The 18,093-nt window shown below is 45.5% G+C and overlaps 1 protein-coding gene across 1 annotated transcript in view; it reads left to right on the top strand.

Annotated features, from left to right (window-relative positions):
* Nucleotides 1–18,093, top strand: part of LOC138569399 (hexosaminidase D-like) — a 644,991-nt gene that overhangs the window by 115,843 nt on the left and 511,055 nt on the right. Inside the window, exon 2 of the mRNA XM_069647343.1 lies at nt 1,637–1,733. Within this exon, the coding sequence (XP_069503444.1) occupies nt 1,637–1,733 (97 nt within the window). The remainder of the gene's footprint in view (nt 1–1,636; nt 1,734–18,093) is intronic.

The following is an 18,093-nucleotide window of genomic DNA, read 5'->3' as shown; positions in this document are numbered from 1 at the left end:
AATCTTCATCTACAGACCAAACTGAACCGTGAGGTCTAACAATGACATCTGCATTAAATCCAATCATGATTTGAAAATGAAATGTGGTGGATCTGTATTTGTAGGCATCTCAACAAAACTCTGGAACTCCCTCCCCAAGAGAATATGCCCAATAGAGCAACACTTGGCCTACAAGAAAGCAGTAGAAACATGACTGTTTAATATGCCACGCTAACCCGCAAGCCATAGGCCATTATCAGAGATAGACCAAACATTGCGGAACATGGCACACTGAGTTTCAGCTACCCAAACTACCTGTGCGCCTGCGATTTAACCCGATGATTGCATTCTTTCCCCCGCTAACCCATACCAAAACCTCACACCCGCCTGCACACATAACACATGCAAAGAAACAATGCCACACACACACTACTCCTATAAATCCTCTACCCCCACACTGACACCAAACAGCAGAACTTCACACCTCCTCCAATAATTCACACAATATCAACACAGCTAATGCATCCTTACGCCACAGGCACGCAAGTCCTCCCATTTGGGCGCAAAAGCCTTGCATGCCCACCAACCTAGGCTGCCTAGATGCAAATCCACACACAGTGACCGTTTTTCAAAACTGAAACTACCAACACCATAGCAAAAGCACTTGTGTGCTCTCCTACCCCTCCCACTAACAAACCAACCACTCTCCTTTTTTTCAGATCTGCCAGGACGCCTGCAGACCATACAAATGGCATCGGTGCGCAGTATAAATTCCAATAAAGTAACATAACATAACTCCCTTTCCATACCCCTCCTTGACCATATATGGCCTGCCTCTATTACATACACCCTGTGTGCATCCCGACCATGACAATCCTGCATCATGCTGAGCACAGCTTGTGTTCCTTCCGACACAGCATTATGTATGCATCAGCCCTCCCTGTACCACTCCCCCACCTAACGGCACACTAGCCATACCATGTTCTGCCTGTGTCCTACCCATCTCCACCTGCAATCTCTACTCCCTACCATCACTCTACTCCACCTACACTGCTTGCAATGACGTCTGTGTGATCTTCCCTGAGCTGTGTGCACTTTGTGTATGTTTTTGTAAGTAGTGTGTGCTTCATTTAGCAGGGCCCTCAGTGTGAGCTTCCCACTAGACTGCCTTTAGTTTCCAGAAGTGACATGAGTGGGAAATGTATTCAACAGTGTCCATGTACGCTTATTCCAGCTATGGCCTCTTTATAAGCTCCTTCATGGAATTGGCTCTGTGTGAGATTACTGCTGCCAGACCATGCATAAGTGGTTGCTCCCGCATTGCTCTTATTGGGAGCTTCTGTCAGCAGTGCCCACACTTTAAGATTTCCCAAGCAGTACCCACATTGTAAGCTATACGCATCAGCTTCCTCCAGCAGTGTCCTGAGTGTGTGCCTGCGATTCCTGTGGAGTTTAAAGCAATGTTGTGTGGAAGGGGAAAAGGATGGGTGTGTTGAACAGTCTGGTTGATGGTATTTCGGACTGGGCTGTGCGGCCTGGGTGTACACATTGGTCATTTTTGGTTACACCCAGGCTTCCTTTGCCTTCAAAATTATGCTTTCTTATTTTTGAAAAGTAGAAAAGTACAACTAAATGTATCATCTGTTTTCTTGTTCAGTGATGCAGATTGTCCGGTGTTTCCGGCTGAATCCCCTGCGCCTGTTTGTACTGGCGATTGTTCTTCTGGCCACTGCCAAGCTATTCCTTCATCAAAGGTGAGTAGAGTGAGACCCTCTTTTCTACAGTGTTCTGCCCCAGCAGGTCCAGCATGATGAAAATGTGTTAGTGCTTCTTTTACCGTTGTAAACCAAGCTTAATCGCGGCAGACTGCGAAACGTATGAGAAATACGTTGATTGGCTGCCTGGTGCTCCTCTGAGTCATATAAGACACCTGGCCCCTCTGCCCAGTCCCTACCACTTGCCTTCGGGCCCTCCTGCTGGCCTTCCTTGCACTTCCTGGGCATGTTCCCCTTGGAGGCCCTGCCTTCCTGCACTTAAAACAGGGCACTCCTCCACTGGGTGTACTTTTCCCCCTTACCCACCCCTGCACTTCTTGTTTGCGCACTTGCACAATCTAAATGATACTAGTCCTAGTAAGATTGTTCGTCTTGTTCTCCCCTGTTTTCCCCCTCCCTCCCTGCCTGGTTGCGCCTTGAAACATTTGTGTATAGGCGCATTATAAATAACCTATCAATTAATCAATCAAATGCACTGTAAGAAACTAATTGCATAGCGGACCTGTTTAAATGGCAAACTGTTGTGGCGTGCTTGATGTTGCAGAGGGGATGACCGTGACCACAGACTCCACATGTGTTGCTTGTATTGCCGTTATTAACACAACGTGACAGAAGTTCCTCGCAGCGCAGGGAGGATAATAATTCTGCGGTGTAGTAGACACAAACTTAGGGCAATTGCCATGTAGGATTTTATAGAGTAAACCTGTGAATCCTTTTAGTCTCCAAGAGCTCAAGAAGGGAACTCATATCTGGAGGTGCATGGTAATTAATTGTAAGATCACAAAGAAGCCGCACAACTGTGTTTCAATCCCGTTGCAGACGTGTCATGAAAGGTGAAGGAAGCCCCACGAATAACGTCTAACAATATGCAAGCCAACATAAGGCTGTTAATAAGGATTGCCCTAGCAGGAAAAGTAAAAAGATGGGACATTTTCCACAAGCAATCATGATGAAAAAAGAGATAACTTGAGATATTGAGGAAATGTAAGGGATTAAAGAATGAGAGTACATTTTTATTTCCACATTTTTTACAATAGTGGCAGCCTGCGGCCAAGGATAAAGACAAGCGGGCCACAAATAAGCCGACCAAAGGCCAGGGTGACTAAACAGAGCAAGCACCTCCGTTTTGAATCCATTCAACTTTACCTGATTGTGACACATTCAAGTATCGACTGCACATGAACAGGTGCTGAAGTTCTCGGCAGTCTTTATAGAGTCGCAAGTGTCGCAAGAACCTGTGCCTCTTTGGCTTACCTAAGAGGGCGGAGGCAAAAGCACTGTGCAAAGTTAGCCAGAGGCAAGAAATACAGTTTAAACAGAAAGGGCCCTGAGCCATGCCTACACGGTGGCACCCAGCAGGGTGTAAATGGAGAAAGGGTTACTGCCTGTGTGCATCCTGATAGAAATGACCACATCCAGTAATTGGCTAGACCAGAGATAACCAGGTCTAAATGTCAGATGAGAGCAACTAAAGGTCGATGATGTTTAAAGCTACAGGAAGATCTAAACGAATCAAGGCAACAACATTACCACCATCAGCTGCCATCCTTAATTCATCCAAAACGCTAACTAAGATAGATTCCTGTCTTGCCATCCTTAGATTCGCATTATTTGTAGCTGGTGTCAAACTTTTGGTGCTTCAGTCACTGAAGTAATTGTATTTTTGGCCCCAAAAGGAAATCTGTAAGTAATCCTTTATTTGAGAAATGTCTCGACCACTTGTTTCAATACTGTCTCATCATGAGAGTAGCTGTTGATATGTCATTGAAGGTCCCCCTACTACGGGTGCTAAAGTTGATCCTTTCAAGGTTCCTGCTCACAACAGAGTTGTTTTTTTTCTATGGTATAGTTCTGGAATTTGGTCAGCAAGTTTCTGGGTCGAACATCCAGCAATGTTCCCTGGGTCCTAGAATAGGCGCTATGTCCATTTCAAAAGAGGAGTCTTCTTCCTAGCATATCAATGCTGCACAAAATTCCAGGATTAACTTTTCAATGATTTAATCCTTTGTCCCCTCATTCGAGATAATCAATTTCTTTCTTTTCTAGAACTGTTTCCTCGATCCTTGTCTTAAAATGTCACCATTCGTTCCTACTCTTGGACTTATTTTGACAGGTTTCTGTTCTATTATATCAGTGGATTTTTCCTCTGCCTAATTAGTGGCTTGGACCATTTCACGGAGTGCATCCACCACTCTTCCTCATTTCTGTCATGCTCCTTGTTAGTCCTGCTTCAACTCACTGAGACACTTCCGTTCATACAGCTTTATTTACGCACAAAGTTGGCTTAGACACACCACCAGATCTGCTTTGGTTAGTCTCATGGTTTCATGCTAAATATAGCCATAGAAGAGTGGGATCTTGCTGGCAATTGCAACTGTTCTTGTATGGAAATAAGTGCCAAATTCCTGCAACACATGGCACCTTTACTTTCTTTCTCTTGATTTTGGTTTGTCTTCACACATGTGTAGCCCATTCTGGACCACACTGACCAGCCCAGTCAGCCAAAAGAGAATTCTTAATTGTGACTTTTTGCTACCGTACGACCACTCGGGCTCAGGGCAAACTGTACAACTCCTAGGATCTCTATTGGTAGCTCAATCTTCAACAAAGAACTGTTCTGTGAAGGAAGGCTGCCTCAGTGCCATAGAGAAAAACAGACAAATGGCCACTTGTGACCCACACCTGGTTATTAGAAGGCTAAGCATTAGATAAGAAATATATTCAAAAAATGAAAATGTACCCACTCAAACACCACCCGGGATACCAGTCCCTTGCTTGTTTGATCCTGTCACCTGGTATGCTCCTCCATGTAAGTACCAAACACGCCGATCTCTTAATATTTTTTCACACTCACGTGTGCCATCCACCTAGCCAAGTCCTTATCTCGGAGCATACTGCACTACAAGATCACAATGCTGCCCCACCTACCTACTTAAACTGGTGGCGCCTGCACCGCGACGACAGTCTCATCAATCAACCCACACATAACCTGCCGCCTTTACCGTTACCACAGTACACGCTCCAAATATTTACTAGCAGCCTCCATGGCCTCTGCTCTTGTCGTAAATTCTCCATATATATATATCTCGACTGCCACGGCTACTGGTGCAAATGTGCATATAAAACTGTATAGACACATGTTACTGCTGGCTCCGCTGTATCTAATGCTACGTTTATGCCAGAAACTGCATTTGGGCTGCTGTTGCTACTGTTATAAATGCTTACCTTATCTTGTACTTCTGCATAACATCTGTGTTATCACGGCACGGCACCTTGCACTATGCCGCTACTGTCACCGTTACAAATGATTGTTTAATCCTGCATACCTGTAATTAGCCAACACCACCACTACTACTAGCGTTGTAAGATTATTACTCTTTATTAATCGTCAAATCGCGTTTTTGACTCCGTTGCAACTAGTGCCACATTCATGCCAGAAATTGCATTGCTAATGTTGCTGCTTTTGCCACAAATGTTTGCCCAACCTGTATTACTGCACACCGCTAAGACGGCACATAACACTATGCCTACAAGCAGCCTACACACCTTCGTGTCATTACTGTCACGACTCTAAAGATCTGCATAAACTGCACATTTGCACTAGGCTAACGCCACCACTGCAACTAGCACTGCTACATCCTACTTGCCAAATAATCTGCTAACTTAGACACTATTGTCACCAACTTGCTAGACCTATTTTACTTGCACTCCTATACTACTCCCTACCTTGCCTAGACTTGCACTTCTATCCTAAACATCCTAGTAACTGAGATGACATTTAATGCATACCTTAATACACACCACCCCATTCAACTAACAAACACTAGAATCCCTCATGGGCACTACAAGCTTAGAAGATCGGCCCTGCACAGAAGGATCATATATCCAGATAAGGATTGGCCTCGCCCGCCTACTTTGTGCTCAACACCACCCTCTCCCATGCCCCACCCCCTTCCTCGCCAAAACCTCTCCATTCCCAGCCACTGCATTCCTGCCCTACATCACCCTACCTACTCAGGGCAGGGACACTCTATGCCCTACTGTCATAGCCCGTTCTCCTGCCACACGTCCGATCAATGGACCCACAAGAAGATATAATCTTCAAGTTCTAGCCAGCAATACACCCAAAGGTCTACTGTGTCCTCTTCCTGCCAGCCCACCTGTCTACCGTCCACACCCTAAAGAAACCCCTTACACACGACTTACCAGTCACGGGATCAACACCTTCCACACGTCTTATTGATGGACTCACAAGAACACTTAGACTGTCATCTAGAACTGGCCTACACCACACCCAATGATACTTCACGGCCCACACACTTGCTAACTACAACACAAAGAAACCTGAGATACGCAACACTCTAGTCTCTGAGTCAACACCACATCAGCATAACCACAGATCACTTACCACCAAAAGGTGGACTCATCCTACCCCAACACACCAAATGTCTCCTACATTAGACTACAGACCAAAATGCCTAAAGAACGCTTATCCACATACTAAGAAACCAGACATCATCGACAAGGCACTACACCTGAAAGGTGCCCTTATTAACGCCAGATCAATCATTGCCCACGCCCTTGACATTGCAGATGTCATCAAAACCAATGACCTAGACTTTATGGCAGTCACAGAAACCTGGCTCGATATGGCCTCACGCCCCTCCTTATCATTAGCCATCCCAGAGGGATACTCAATCTACAGGACGGATAGAACTACAGCCAAAGGAGGCAGAGTAGCTCTACTAGCCAAAAACACCCTTGATATAAGAACATCAGGTGAACTTCCATTTACCTCTGATGAAGTTATCACTCTAAAATTCTCACTCACACACACTTGCACCCTCACCCTCCATATTGTCTACAGACCTCCAGGTCCCACTTCCACCTTCGAAGACAACATCACCTCTTCTGGCCTATAATATGAAACCTCACTCCAAAGCTATCGTCCTGTGTGATTTCACCCTTGGCCTGAACGATCCTCTTGACACCCATGCAGGCCTCCTGGCCAATTCTATGAAAGCCGAAAAGGTTTACACATAGAATCTGCTCCCCGACCCATGAAAAAGGACATACTGTAGACTGGATTGCCGGCACCAACTGTGTCACTGACTTCGTTTCTAACACCATACTTTTCTCCACCACCTTAATGACTAAAACTTTTAAACATGCCCACCCTCATCTATGGCACCATTCAGAAGCTCGAAAAACATTAATTGTGATAACATGCTACCACTATTATCACCCATACTGAAAACTACCTACCCTGACGACGACCCGTCATCACTAGTCAGTCAATATAATAAAGTCATGCTAGCGGCCATTGATAAAGTAGCCCCCCTGAAAGCTAAAAAAGCCAAACGCATAGCACATATCAACCCATGGTTCACTCATGACCTCCAAACGCTGCGTGCGGCCAAAAGGTCAGCCGAAAGTAATTGGTTAAAGCTATCAACAATCAATAATGAAGCCTTCTTTCAAACACTAGCCAATAACTACAAGGAAGCAATCATTAAAGCCAAAAGTGAAGTATATAACCAAAGAATCCAGAATGCCTAATCAAATTCCAGAGAACTATTCACCATCCTCTGCGAGCTGAAATCACCAGCTCCCACGCCAGACCATTCTATCAAAGATGCACAATGGTGTTCTAATGTACAAAATGACCTGTGAGATAAAATCTCTCTATTGCAAAAACTAAACTCAACCTTGACCCCACCATGCTAACTACACCCCCCACTGAAGAACTACATGAGCACTGCAAATTTACCTTCGTGCCTGTGTCCACACTAGAAACCATCAATATTATTAAAGGTCTAAAACCTTAGAGATGCAAGGGTGACACTTTTCCTGCAACCTTGGTAAAAGAATGTGCCAAACGAATTAGCACCCTTCATTACCAGCCTCATCAACAGTTAATTTGCCACCAGCACAGTACTTGATGACTTAACAATCTGGACCCCAACATCCCCACAAATTTCTAACCCATCACCACAGTACCATTTTTATAAAAAAATCCTAGACCGCGCAGCCTATCTGCAGATTTAAAAATTCTTGGAACTTAATATTCTCTTAGGACTGAGACAATCTGGGTTCAGAACTAGTCACGTGACAGAAACAGCTCTTCTGGACTAAAAAACAGAAATGGACCAATTCAAGGACAAAGGAGACTTGTGCATCCTCCTTCTGTTCGACCTCTCTGCAGCTTTCGATTTAGTTAACCATAAAATCCTGTGCCCACATCTAGAAACTGCTGTCCATTTTTCCTGTGAAGCCATCAAATTGATTGGAAAGAAAGGATTCAATCTCACCATGAGGGTCTTCTGACACATCAGCAGCCCCCCTCTCCACTGGTGAGACGTGACGTACCGCAAGGCTCTTGTGTGTCATCTACTTTGTATAATTCCTTTACAAAGCTTCTATTTCACAAACTTGATAAAATGGGTGTCACGTATACAAACTATGCGGATGATACTTAAATACTTATACCCATCACAGGCTTTTACGACACAGATGCAAATAATCTCAATAAAATATATGTCGCAATCTGGGCTTGGATGGCTCATTATGAATTATGCCTCAACAACGACAAGACTGAGCTAATTCTAATCAGAAACAAATCTAAGTTAAGTAATCTCCCACAACAATATAAATCATTCAACATTGATGGTAACAATATCAATGTTGCAAACTAAATAAAAACTCTTGGGGTCTACATTGACTCTTCCCTCACCCTAAATAGACAGGTCAATGCTATTGTCTCATCTGCAGCCTACACATCAAAACTAATAAGAGATAGCAGACCCTTCCTTTCAACGGACAATAGTATCACCTTAGCCAGAGGTCTGATCCTTTCTAGGATAGATTACTGTAACTTGCTCTTTGCTGGATCTAGCACCAGAAACATCAAAAAACGTAAAATAGTACAAAATAATGCCAATAGAGCTGCTTTGAACATACCCAAGAATTAACACATTTCATCAACTAGACAAAACATCCATTGGCTCCCAGTCCAAAACAGGATCAAATGTAAAATCCTCACTCTCACACACAAAGGCCTTACTAACAAGGCACCAGCTTACCTCAGCAACCGGATCATCAAAGCCCAAACGATTAGACCCACAAGGTCTTCATACGCCAATCCCATTATTATACCAAGATACAGAAGACAGAAAGCAGGCGGCTCGAGCTTCCCTGTATTAGCAGCCAAACTGTGGAACACCCTCCCTACCCAGTTGGGAAATTATATGATATGATATGATAGGTTATTTATAACGTGCTTAATACCCAGAGGTTTCTAAGCGTGGACCCGGGGATCGAACCTGTGTTGTTCTGTGTCGTCTTGTTTCCAAGGTGAGCACGTTGCCCCTGAGCTATCCTCCCGAGACATAACTACGGTCATTCTGAAAAAATCTGAAAACCCGACTATTCAGCTTAGATTTCCAACTATAGACACTAGGTCCCTCAGTATCATAGGCTATGTCTTTTAGGACCTGCCACTGTGACCATTAATCTCATGTATACTGCAACTATTGTGTATGTCTGCCTCTCTGTAAGTAGTGATTATATGTATTATCGCACTGTAACTGTATTGATGAAGTACTCAAAACTGTAACCAATCACTTAAGCTCCAGTGCCTAGATGCCGATGGACTACGCATGTTATACAAATGTATAAATAAATGAAATAAATAAATAAAAGACTAATCAAATAGTGTTGTGTGTATTCTTTACTGGTTTGCCAACACGCGTTTCAACCTATTTGCTCAGGTCTTCTTCAGGGCTTCAATACCAAAAAGCCTTCATATTGAAACAACACAATACATGAATATTGACTTGTAATACCAGATGCAAACATTTTTGAAAACCATGCCCAATCAATGCATGTTCAAAATATAATCCAAAGAAAACAGATATATAAATGAATACATAATACACACCAGCTATAGGAACAAAGATGGTTGGTGAGAAAATAAAAGAAGACGTACACATTTGTTACCATCCCATTGATAACAGTTCATCAAGTATTTACAGTATACTTCAAGTACCAGTGCACCCCTTCCGAACACCATACTTACAGGTACATCTATATATATTTGTATTATTGTTATGTGCAAAGACATCCACTTACACCATGTTAGTCATGTGTCCACCACCAACACACTGATTAAAAGTGCACCACCACACTGATTTAAAAGTGTCAATAATGCTTATTTGACCCATGCTTTTTTAATCAGCAGATATTTGGGATCAATTCCAAAATTAACACAATTGTAACAAAGCAATAGTGGACACTGTGGTATGCACTTGATATCAACTAAACTTCAATAATTACCGTTTGTTTGATATGAGTGTTCATGCTTCACTGTCAACCTGACAAATAAAGGATTTCTCTAGTTTCATCACAACATTATTTAGAGGGTAGTTGAGATCCTTATTTTGCTTGTCCCCCTGAAACTAAACTGAAAACAAACACATTGTTTACTCATGTTCATCTCATCAAAGATGATTCTCCTTCACCACACCCCATGTGCTGATAGGTAAGTGTCCTTACCTTCGACTTCTATCCAATGAAAATACATGCAATTCACAATAATCGCGAGATTTCTGTTATTTAGTCCACCTTCATGGGTACAATCCCAGTTCACAAGTATCACTAAAAACAAACATGTTTTCTATTTACTATATTTATTTTATTGAGCATTTGTAAGGTGCTTTATACAACAGAATGGTGTTTCAAAGCACCAATTACATATCCCTAAAGTGCCAGACATATTCCTTTTCACTGCATCCCCCATAACCATGGGTAATCACCTTACCGTATACTTGACAACCAAACATAATCACCAACTACATGTACTGTTGCTCTTGTTCTATTAAATAGTTCTCCCTGGTTTAGTCCCAAATCGCAGCATTTCTGAAAATGTCATGAATCAAAATAAGCACATCACACTAAGTTACACTTATCCTTGATGGGCAAACTTTTTCACCTTTCTATTGTAGACACTGCACCATAATAATGAAAGCCACATAGTTCAGGCCTCGAAACTTTAAAGGTGGAGTTTTTAGTCCCAACTACCGTGTTAGGCTAGGTAACGCCACGTTCCGCGAGGCGTGATCAAGGCGCCATTTTGAAATGCTGGTGATTTTGTAGTTCACATGATGTCAGACACACAGCGGCTGACGCCATAATTCATTAACATATAATAGCAATGAACGTGCCATGCGGTAATGCAGCCCATCCGTAAATGGACAACATGAAAGTATTTAATTGCTTATCATTGTTATGTACTGAATGTAACACTACCATATGTAAATATTATTCTTCAAACACACCAATATTATCATCTACTTGACGATAACATGGGCCTAGACACTTGGGGCATCTACCTTCATTCCAAATGTCCCTTCTTTAACAACATTTTATTATATCTGGCTTCAAATGGTTAATGTATCCTGCCTAATGTCGACTTATCAAACGATTCCTCATTCTATAATCTATGAACAGAATGTATTCTTATTGGTAAACCTGGTCATAGAGCCAATGTAAACTTCCTTCATACTATGGTGTCTTGTGGGTAGCCACAGGCTAGAATGATATTGGTCACAATAATTGCATTCTTAAAAAATTCAGAACATTTGTCCATAGTGCTTTGTACTATACATTCATGGATAATTAGGTTTTACTAACTTGAACAGTCACCATATGGTGTCTGCCACTTGTTGGCTTGGCTAAACACCATTACTGTTCTGCATACAACTTTGGACAAATTATAAAACAAGTCTTCCAGTGTCAGGAGTCGTTGCTACATCTCTTCTCTTTGGAGTGCATGTTTATCATCCTCTCATTTGGGATATATACAATGCTAGCAGGTGTACCTGTGCATCGCATGGTAATTCCCACTTCAGTCCTAGTTTAAAGTTCATTCAGTGAACGAATATAGATGATGATCTTGCATGGTTGTTTGCGTTATCCAAATAACAACGCAATTGATTCCAGCTAATTTGAGTTTGAGCGTTGAGATTGCAGAGCAACATTATTGGTGTCTCGATCTACAGCCGAGGCAGCAGTGACCTCACCATAAGAGCGGTAGCTGTACGTGTAGGGCTGAAGGATGTAAGCTTGAAGTGCTGTACACGTACCTGTACGGGTGAAGCATGTAAGCTTTGTACTGTTGAGATGGCATACATTCATCAACTCCCGTGGGAAATAAAGTTCCTGTAATTATCATGAGATATTTGCGACGATGTGACGAACAACGTAATTGCGGGCACTATTGAAGAGACATGGACCGTTTTGTGTCTCCCGCATGACTTCAGAAGTGAGTGCAGATAATGTCAGCTAGAATGTAGAATGCTGATGATGCAGAAAGCTGAGGAACAATCAGCTGCTGAATTGTACGTAGTATGGAGAGAGAGAGAGAGAGAGAGAGAGAGAGAGAGAGAGAGAGAGAGAGAGAGATTGATTCTCTCTGAGGCTTGTGGAATCTGCTTAGATCACATGCTGTGCATAGGCCGACATCTAGTGGAAGCTGCGGAGTATTACAGTTTGTTTTTCGGAAATGGGCGTCGACACAGGCGTGCCAGTAATACTATCCCTAGTGTGACGTCCACTGTACCCAAGATCCCTCACGCGTCTAGGATCCTCAGATTGTTTTTTTCCGCCATACTGGTCGGAAGCATCTTGCGGAGTCCCCTGGCCTTAGCCATACTTTTGCTAATTATTGAAGTTTAAAATTAATTAATTATTGACATCCTTCCCCACCCCAACGTCGACCCTCGACAACTCGACGACGGCTGGAGAAGACATCGACCGTCGGCTGCTGCACGACGGATCTGGGCCTCGGAAGGCCGCTGGCCTCGGCCCTGCAAGTAGGGAGAGTGGGGGGTGGTACATACTCTTCACTCTTGGTATATAGGTACACCTTATATATTTCCTACACTTACCAGCCCGCTGCCTCAAGGTGCGTATGGAGGGTACCCCTTTCCAATTCTGCCCCAAGTGCAACCGCAAATACCCTTGGGTCGACAGGCACGCCACGTGCAATCTCTGCTTGCCGAGGGACCACCCCGAAGCGAACTGCAGAGCGTGTAGTAGGTTTAAGCCTAAGACACTTAAGGACCGTTCGACAAAGCGTTGGGCCCACCACGCCAGGCAGGCGGCCATGGCAGCGGAGGGCGCCTTCAGCGATGGCAGCGACGCCGTACTTTCGGACGGCGAGGGCATTACGGCGTCGAAAGACTGCCGAGCGCAGGTCCCCGACCTCGGAAGGTTGTCCGGCAGGGCGGCTATGGGGAAGACCCCCGGCGACGCAAGCACTACACACACTAAGCACACTAAGTCCAACCGAACCTCGACGACGTCGACTTCTCGGAAAGAGGCACAGACAGAACGGTCTGACTCGGTGTCCTCTGGGCGCTCTCGATCGAGATCGCCTCATGACGCAAGGCAATCATCCACTCTTGCCAAGAGTGCCTCGCTCCCTAGATTAACGGAAGTTCGATCGTCGGAAGACGAAGACGACTTCCACCCCCAGGCCGCGCTCCAGGAGACCGAGGCCGCAGTTAACACCAGCGAGGCCCCACGCTCGAAACACACAGATACCTCTCCCGACCCTCGACGCCAGGCGTCGAAAGTCTCTGGGGCCTCCAAGGGGCAGGGAAAACATTTTTCCACGCACGGGGAGGGGGGGAAACAGCGGAAAGCACAGCCTTCCACTCCTGTAAGACCATCCTTCCACCCTAAGCAGACAAACAAACACAAATCTACTGGGACATCAACATCCAGCAAGGGTACCCTTGATAAGTCCTCTAAGTTGCCTACTAAAGTCATACCCTGTTCCAAAGAATGGTCCAGTGAAGACATAGACAGGGTCATGTCAAGGATGTCTTCATTAGCTGATTTCTATGACAAAAACCCAGAACATTTTCTTTCGTATGACCCTCAAGGGGCCACACCCTTAGGCTCCTCTGATCCTATCCCCCTAAGTAAAAAGGCCCGGTTCGAAAGACCTGAACCCTTCGAGGTGCAGCCTTACTCTACTCCATACTCTACTCCACACCCCAGATACCAAGGGCAACCTTTCCCTGAAGGGGACCAGGAGTTGGAGATTATGGAGGAACAAACCGGGACTGAATACTATGCGGATGATGAGGACCTGGAGGAGGTAGAAGATGAGCAGGAAATTTACAGAGTAGATTCCCCGGTAGAGAGCGAAGCCCCAGTTACCGACTCGCCAGTTGATAACCAGCCCCTCCTTAATGAAGTTCTCGCTCGCGCAGCAGAACATTTTCACATCGACACCCACGGTGTACAGGAGGAAAGGGACTTCGCAGAGGAGTTGGTGGGAGAGAGGAGGCCGGTCGCTCAGACCATCCCCATCCTTAAATCCATCCAACGTAGAATAGATCCATCCCTGGTGAATCCTAACCTCACCAGAGCCGTCAACCCCAGAGTCGAAAAACTTTTTCGGGCAGCCCAGTCTGACCCTCTTTATATAAGAGGACATCTTAAACCAGACTCCCTAGTGGTTACCAACACTCGGAAGAGGGCTGGGACACCCTTATCGTCGTCAGAAGCTCCTCCCGACAAGGAGAGCAAAAAACTGTACGGGTTTGGCAGGAAGGTAGCCTCAACGTCCGCCTACCAAGCAAGGATTGCAAACTCCACCACCCTGTTGGCAAGTTACAACTGCCATCAATGGGAAGAGGTCGCGGCGCTCATAGCCTCTGCTCCTGAACCGTTAAAGGGCCAGTTGGCTCGGATCTCGGCAGAAGGGAGAGCCGTGTCTGGTTGCATATTAAAAGCAACTTTCGACGCCGCGGACAACGCAGGAAGATTGATAGCAGAAGGTACTGTTATCAAGAGACATGCGTGGTTACGGCAGTCGGGGTTCAAAACAGAAACCCAGGCTTCATTAATAGACAAGCCGGTGGAACCCGATCTATTGTTTGGGAAAGCGGTCGAAGACGCACTTAAAAATGCCAAGGACGAATACGAGACTCTCAAATCCCTTGGCCAGCTTACCAACAAACCCCCTAACCAGAGGGGGAACAGTAATTTTCGTCGCCCACGCGGCCAAAATTCACAAAGAGGCAACTATGCCCAAGGACAGGGTACACAATGGAAGAACAACCAGCAGTCTACCCAAAGTTACGGCAGGGGTAACAAGAGAGGTCGTGGAAGAGGCAGAGGCAGCCCCAACAAGGGAGGTAGCACGCCTCCACCAAAGCAGTGACGCTCAATTCAGGGTCCCTTCTCACGCAACCCCAGTGGGGGGACGCATTTCCAACTTCACCCAGGCTTGGGAAGGGATCACCTCAGACAGATGGGTGCTGTCAACAGTGTCCACAGGATATTGTATAGAATTACTGCAGCGTCCCCGGAACCACCCTCCACGACAAAGAATACACTCCTTAGAACATCAGAAGATCCTTCTCGAGGAGATCTCTATTCTGCTAGAAAAGGACGCGATAGAACTCGTCCCAGGACACCAGGTAAACAAGGGTATCTATTCAACTTACTTCCTTGTGCCAAAGAAAGATTTGACAATGCGCCCAGTATTGGACTTACGGCCTGCCAACAGGTATGTCAAGCCCCAAAAATTCCGTATGACCACGCTACAAGAGGTAATCCCCCTCCTAAAAAAGGGGGATTACATGGCAACCTTGGATATGAAAGATGCTTATTTTCATATTTCCATGCTCCCAGCGCACAGAAAATACTTGGGCTTCAAGGTGGACAGTCGCCACTACCAATTCAAGGTACTGCCCTTTGGGATAGCTTCAGCACCAAGGGTATTCACCAAGGTACTGGCGGTGGCAGCTGCACACCTACGCAGGGAGGCAATCCCAGTGTACCCTTATCTGGACGACTGGCTCATAACGGGGGAAACCCCAGGAATTTGCAGGTCAAACATTCAGAGGACTATCGACCTCCTCCACGAATTAGGCTTCTCTATCAACGAGAAGAAGTCAAGTCTGGTGCCAAGCACCTCAAAACAGTTCCTAGGAGCAATCCTAGATACTCAGAAAGGGTTGACCTTCCCTTCGGAAGAGAGAATTCGGAATATACTACTGCAAATTCCACATTATCAGTCAGGTCAACAAATAACGGTACGCAAAGCAATGCGGTTACTGGGCATGATGGCGTCATGCATTTACCTGGTCCCCCACGCGCGTCTGCGCATGTGTCCCATGCAGGAATGGTTGGCGAAACAGTGGTCTCAGGCAAGTGGTCAGTGGGACGATATAGTGGTCGTTTCGCCAACACTCGTACAGAGCTTACACTGGTGGACAAGAGAGAATCTCGCAAGGGGAAAACCCTTTTACGATCCCGAAGTACAGGCAGTGGTTACTACAGATGCATGCCTGACTGGGTGGGGAGCTCACCATCTCCACCACACACTCAGGGTCTCTGGTCTCACTCAGTAGCCAAGAACCACATCAACCTGCTAGAGCTTCTGGCAGTATTCCGAGCGCTTCGGGCGTTCGAGCCCCATCTGCTAAACTTGTCGGTGCAGATCCGGACGGACAGCACGACAGCCATGTTCTATCTGAACAAACAAGGAGGGACTCGTTCGCCAAATCTGTCCAAGCTTGCCCAGAAAATCTGGATATGGGCACTCAGACGGAACATCTTCCTGTCATCGCAACATGTTCCAGGGGAGCTCAATTCCCTAGCGGATGCCCTAAGCAGAGACTCCCTCCCAGAAGAACACGAATGGGTCCTTCACAGAGATATCGTAGAAGATCTCTTCTCTCAGTGGGGTTTCCCCACTATAGACCTATTCGCCACAAGCGAAAACAAACAATGCCCAGGATTTGCATCCAGGTTCCCCCAGCCAGACTCCCAAGGGAACGCCCTGTGGATGAACTGGCCAGGGATGTTTGCGTACGCTTTTCCACCAACTCCTCTCATCAGGAAGGTGGTGTACAAGATGAACAAGGAATCGATGACCCTCATCCTAGTTGCTCCCATGTGGGCGAGACAACCATGGTTTCCACACCTACGCAGGATGGCGGTGTGCGAACCCATCAAACTCCCAGCCTGGTACAACCTACTGTCCCAGCAACAAGGTCAAACAGTGCACCAGGAACCCAACTCAATGAACCTGGCAGCATGGCTCCTGAGGTCATAGAGTTTGGGCATCTCAAATTACCACAGAGGTGTATGGACATCCTAAAAGAATCCAGGAAACCAAACACAAGGCACTGTTACTTTGACAAGTGGAAGAGATTCGTTATTTGGTGCCAGAATAAACAAATCAACCCAGTTGATTGCACTCCTTCCAACGTTGTAACATACATGCTCCACCTGCTGGACGCAGGTTTGGTTTTTAACTCTCTGAAGGTACACCTGGCAGCCCTCTCGGCTTACACCACATCCCTTAACAAAGTATTGTGGTGGAAAGTACCAGTAGTTAAAGCCTTCATGGAAGGAGTAAAGAGACTTCACCCTCCTATTTCAAACCCACCGCCAGGATGGGACCTCAATGTGGTGCTAGCTAAGCTCATGGGCCCCCCTTTCGAACCCATGCATAAAAGTAGTCTCAAACACCTGACTTATAAAACTGCCTTCTTAGTAGCCATTACCTCTATAAGAAGGGTCAGTGAAATTCAGGCTCTGTCAGTGCAGGATCCTTTCTTTACTATCCACAAAGACAAACTGGTTTTACGCACACACCCTAGGTTCTCACCTAAATTTATATCTAAGTTCCATGTAAACCAGTCCATCGAGCTTCCGGCTTTCTTCCAAAACCCGCGAAGCTCGGCTGAGGTGAAACTACACACCCTTGATGTGCGTAGGGCGGTCCTCTACTATGTAAATAAAACCAGACCGCTAAGGAAAACAGATCAACTGTTTGTCTCCGTAGCTACAGGCAGAGAGGGGGATCGCGTCTCTAAAGGCGCGATCTCGAAGTGGATTATCAACTGTATACAGCTGTGTTACTCTCTTTCTGAAAAAACTCTGCCTTTTACGCCAAGGGTCCATTCTACTAGAGGCATTGGGGCCACTCTGGGTTTCATTGCAAATGTTCCCCTCGACACCATTTGCAAAGCAGCTACTTGGAGCTCTATTCACACTTTTACTCAGCATTACTGCATTGACACCCATTCCAAGACAGATACACAGGTGGGACAAGCGGTTCTAAGACACCTGTTTGCTCATGACCCTTCTCACATCCCACCTCCTTCTTCTGGTACTGCTCGCTAATCTAATCTATGCACAGCATGTGATCTAAGCAGATTCCACAAGCCTCAGAAGGGATACATTACTCACCGTAATCGTATTTCTGATGCTTGTATCTGCTTAGATTCACATGCGACCCACCCTTCCT

Source organism: Ambystoma mexicanum, chromosome 2q (genome assembly GCF_040938575.1).
Source record: "Ambystoma mexicanum isolate Mex_15411 chromosome 2q, UKY_AmexF1_1, whole genome shotgun sequence".
NCBI lineage: Eukaryota > Metazoa > Chordata > Amphibia > Caudata > Ambystomatidae > Ambystoma > Ambystoma mexicanum.
This window is presented reverse-complemented; position numbering and strand designations above follow the sequence as displayed.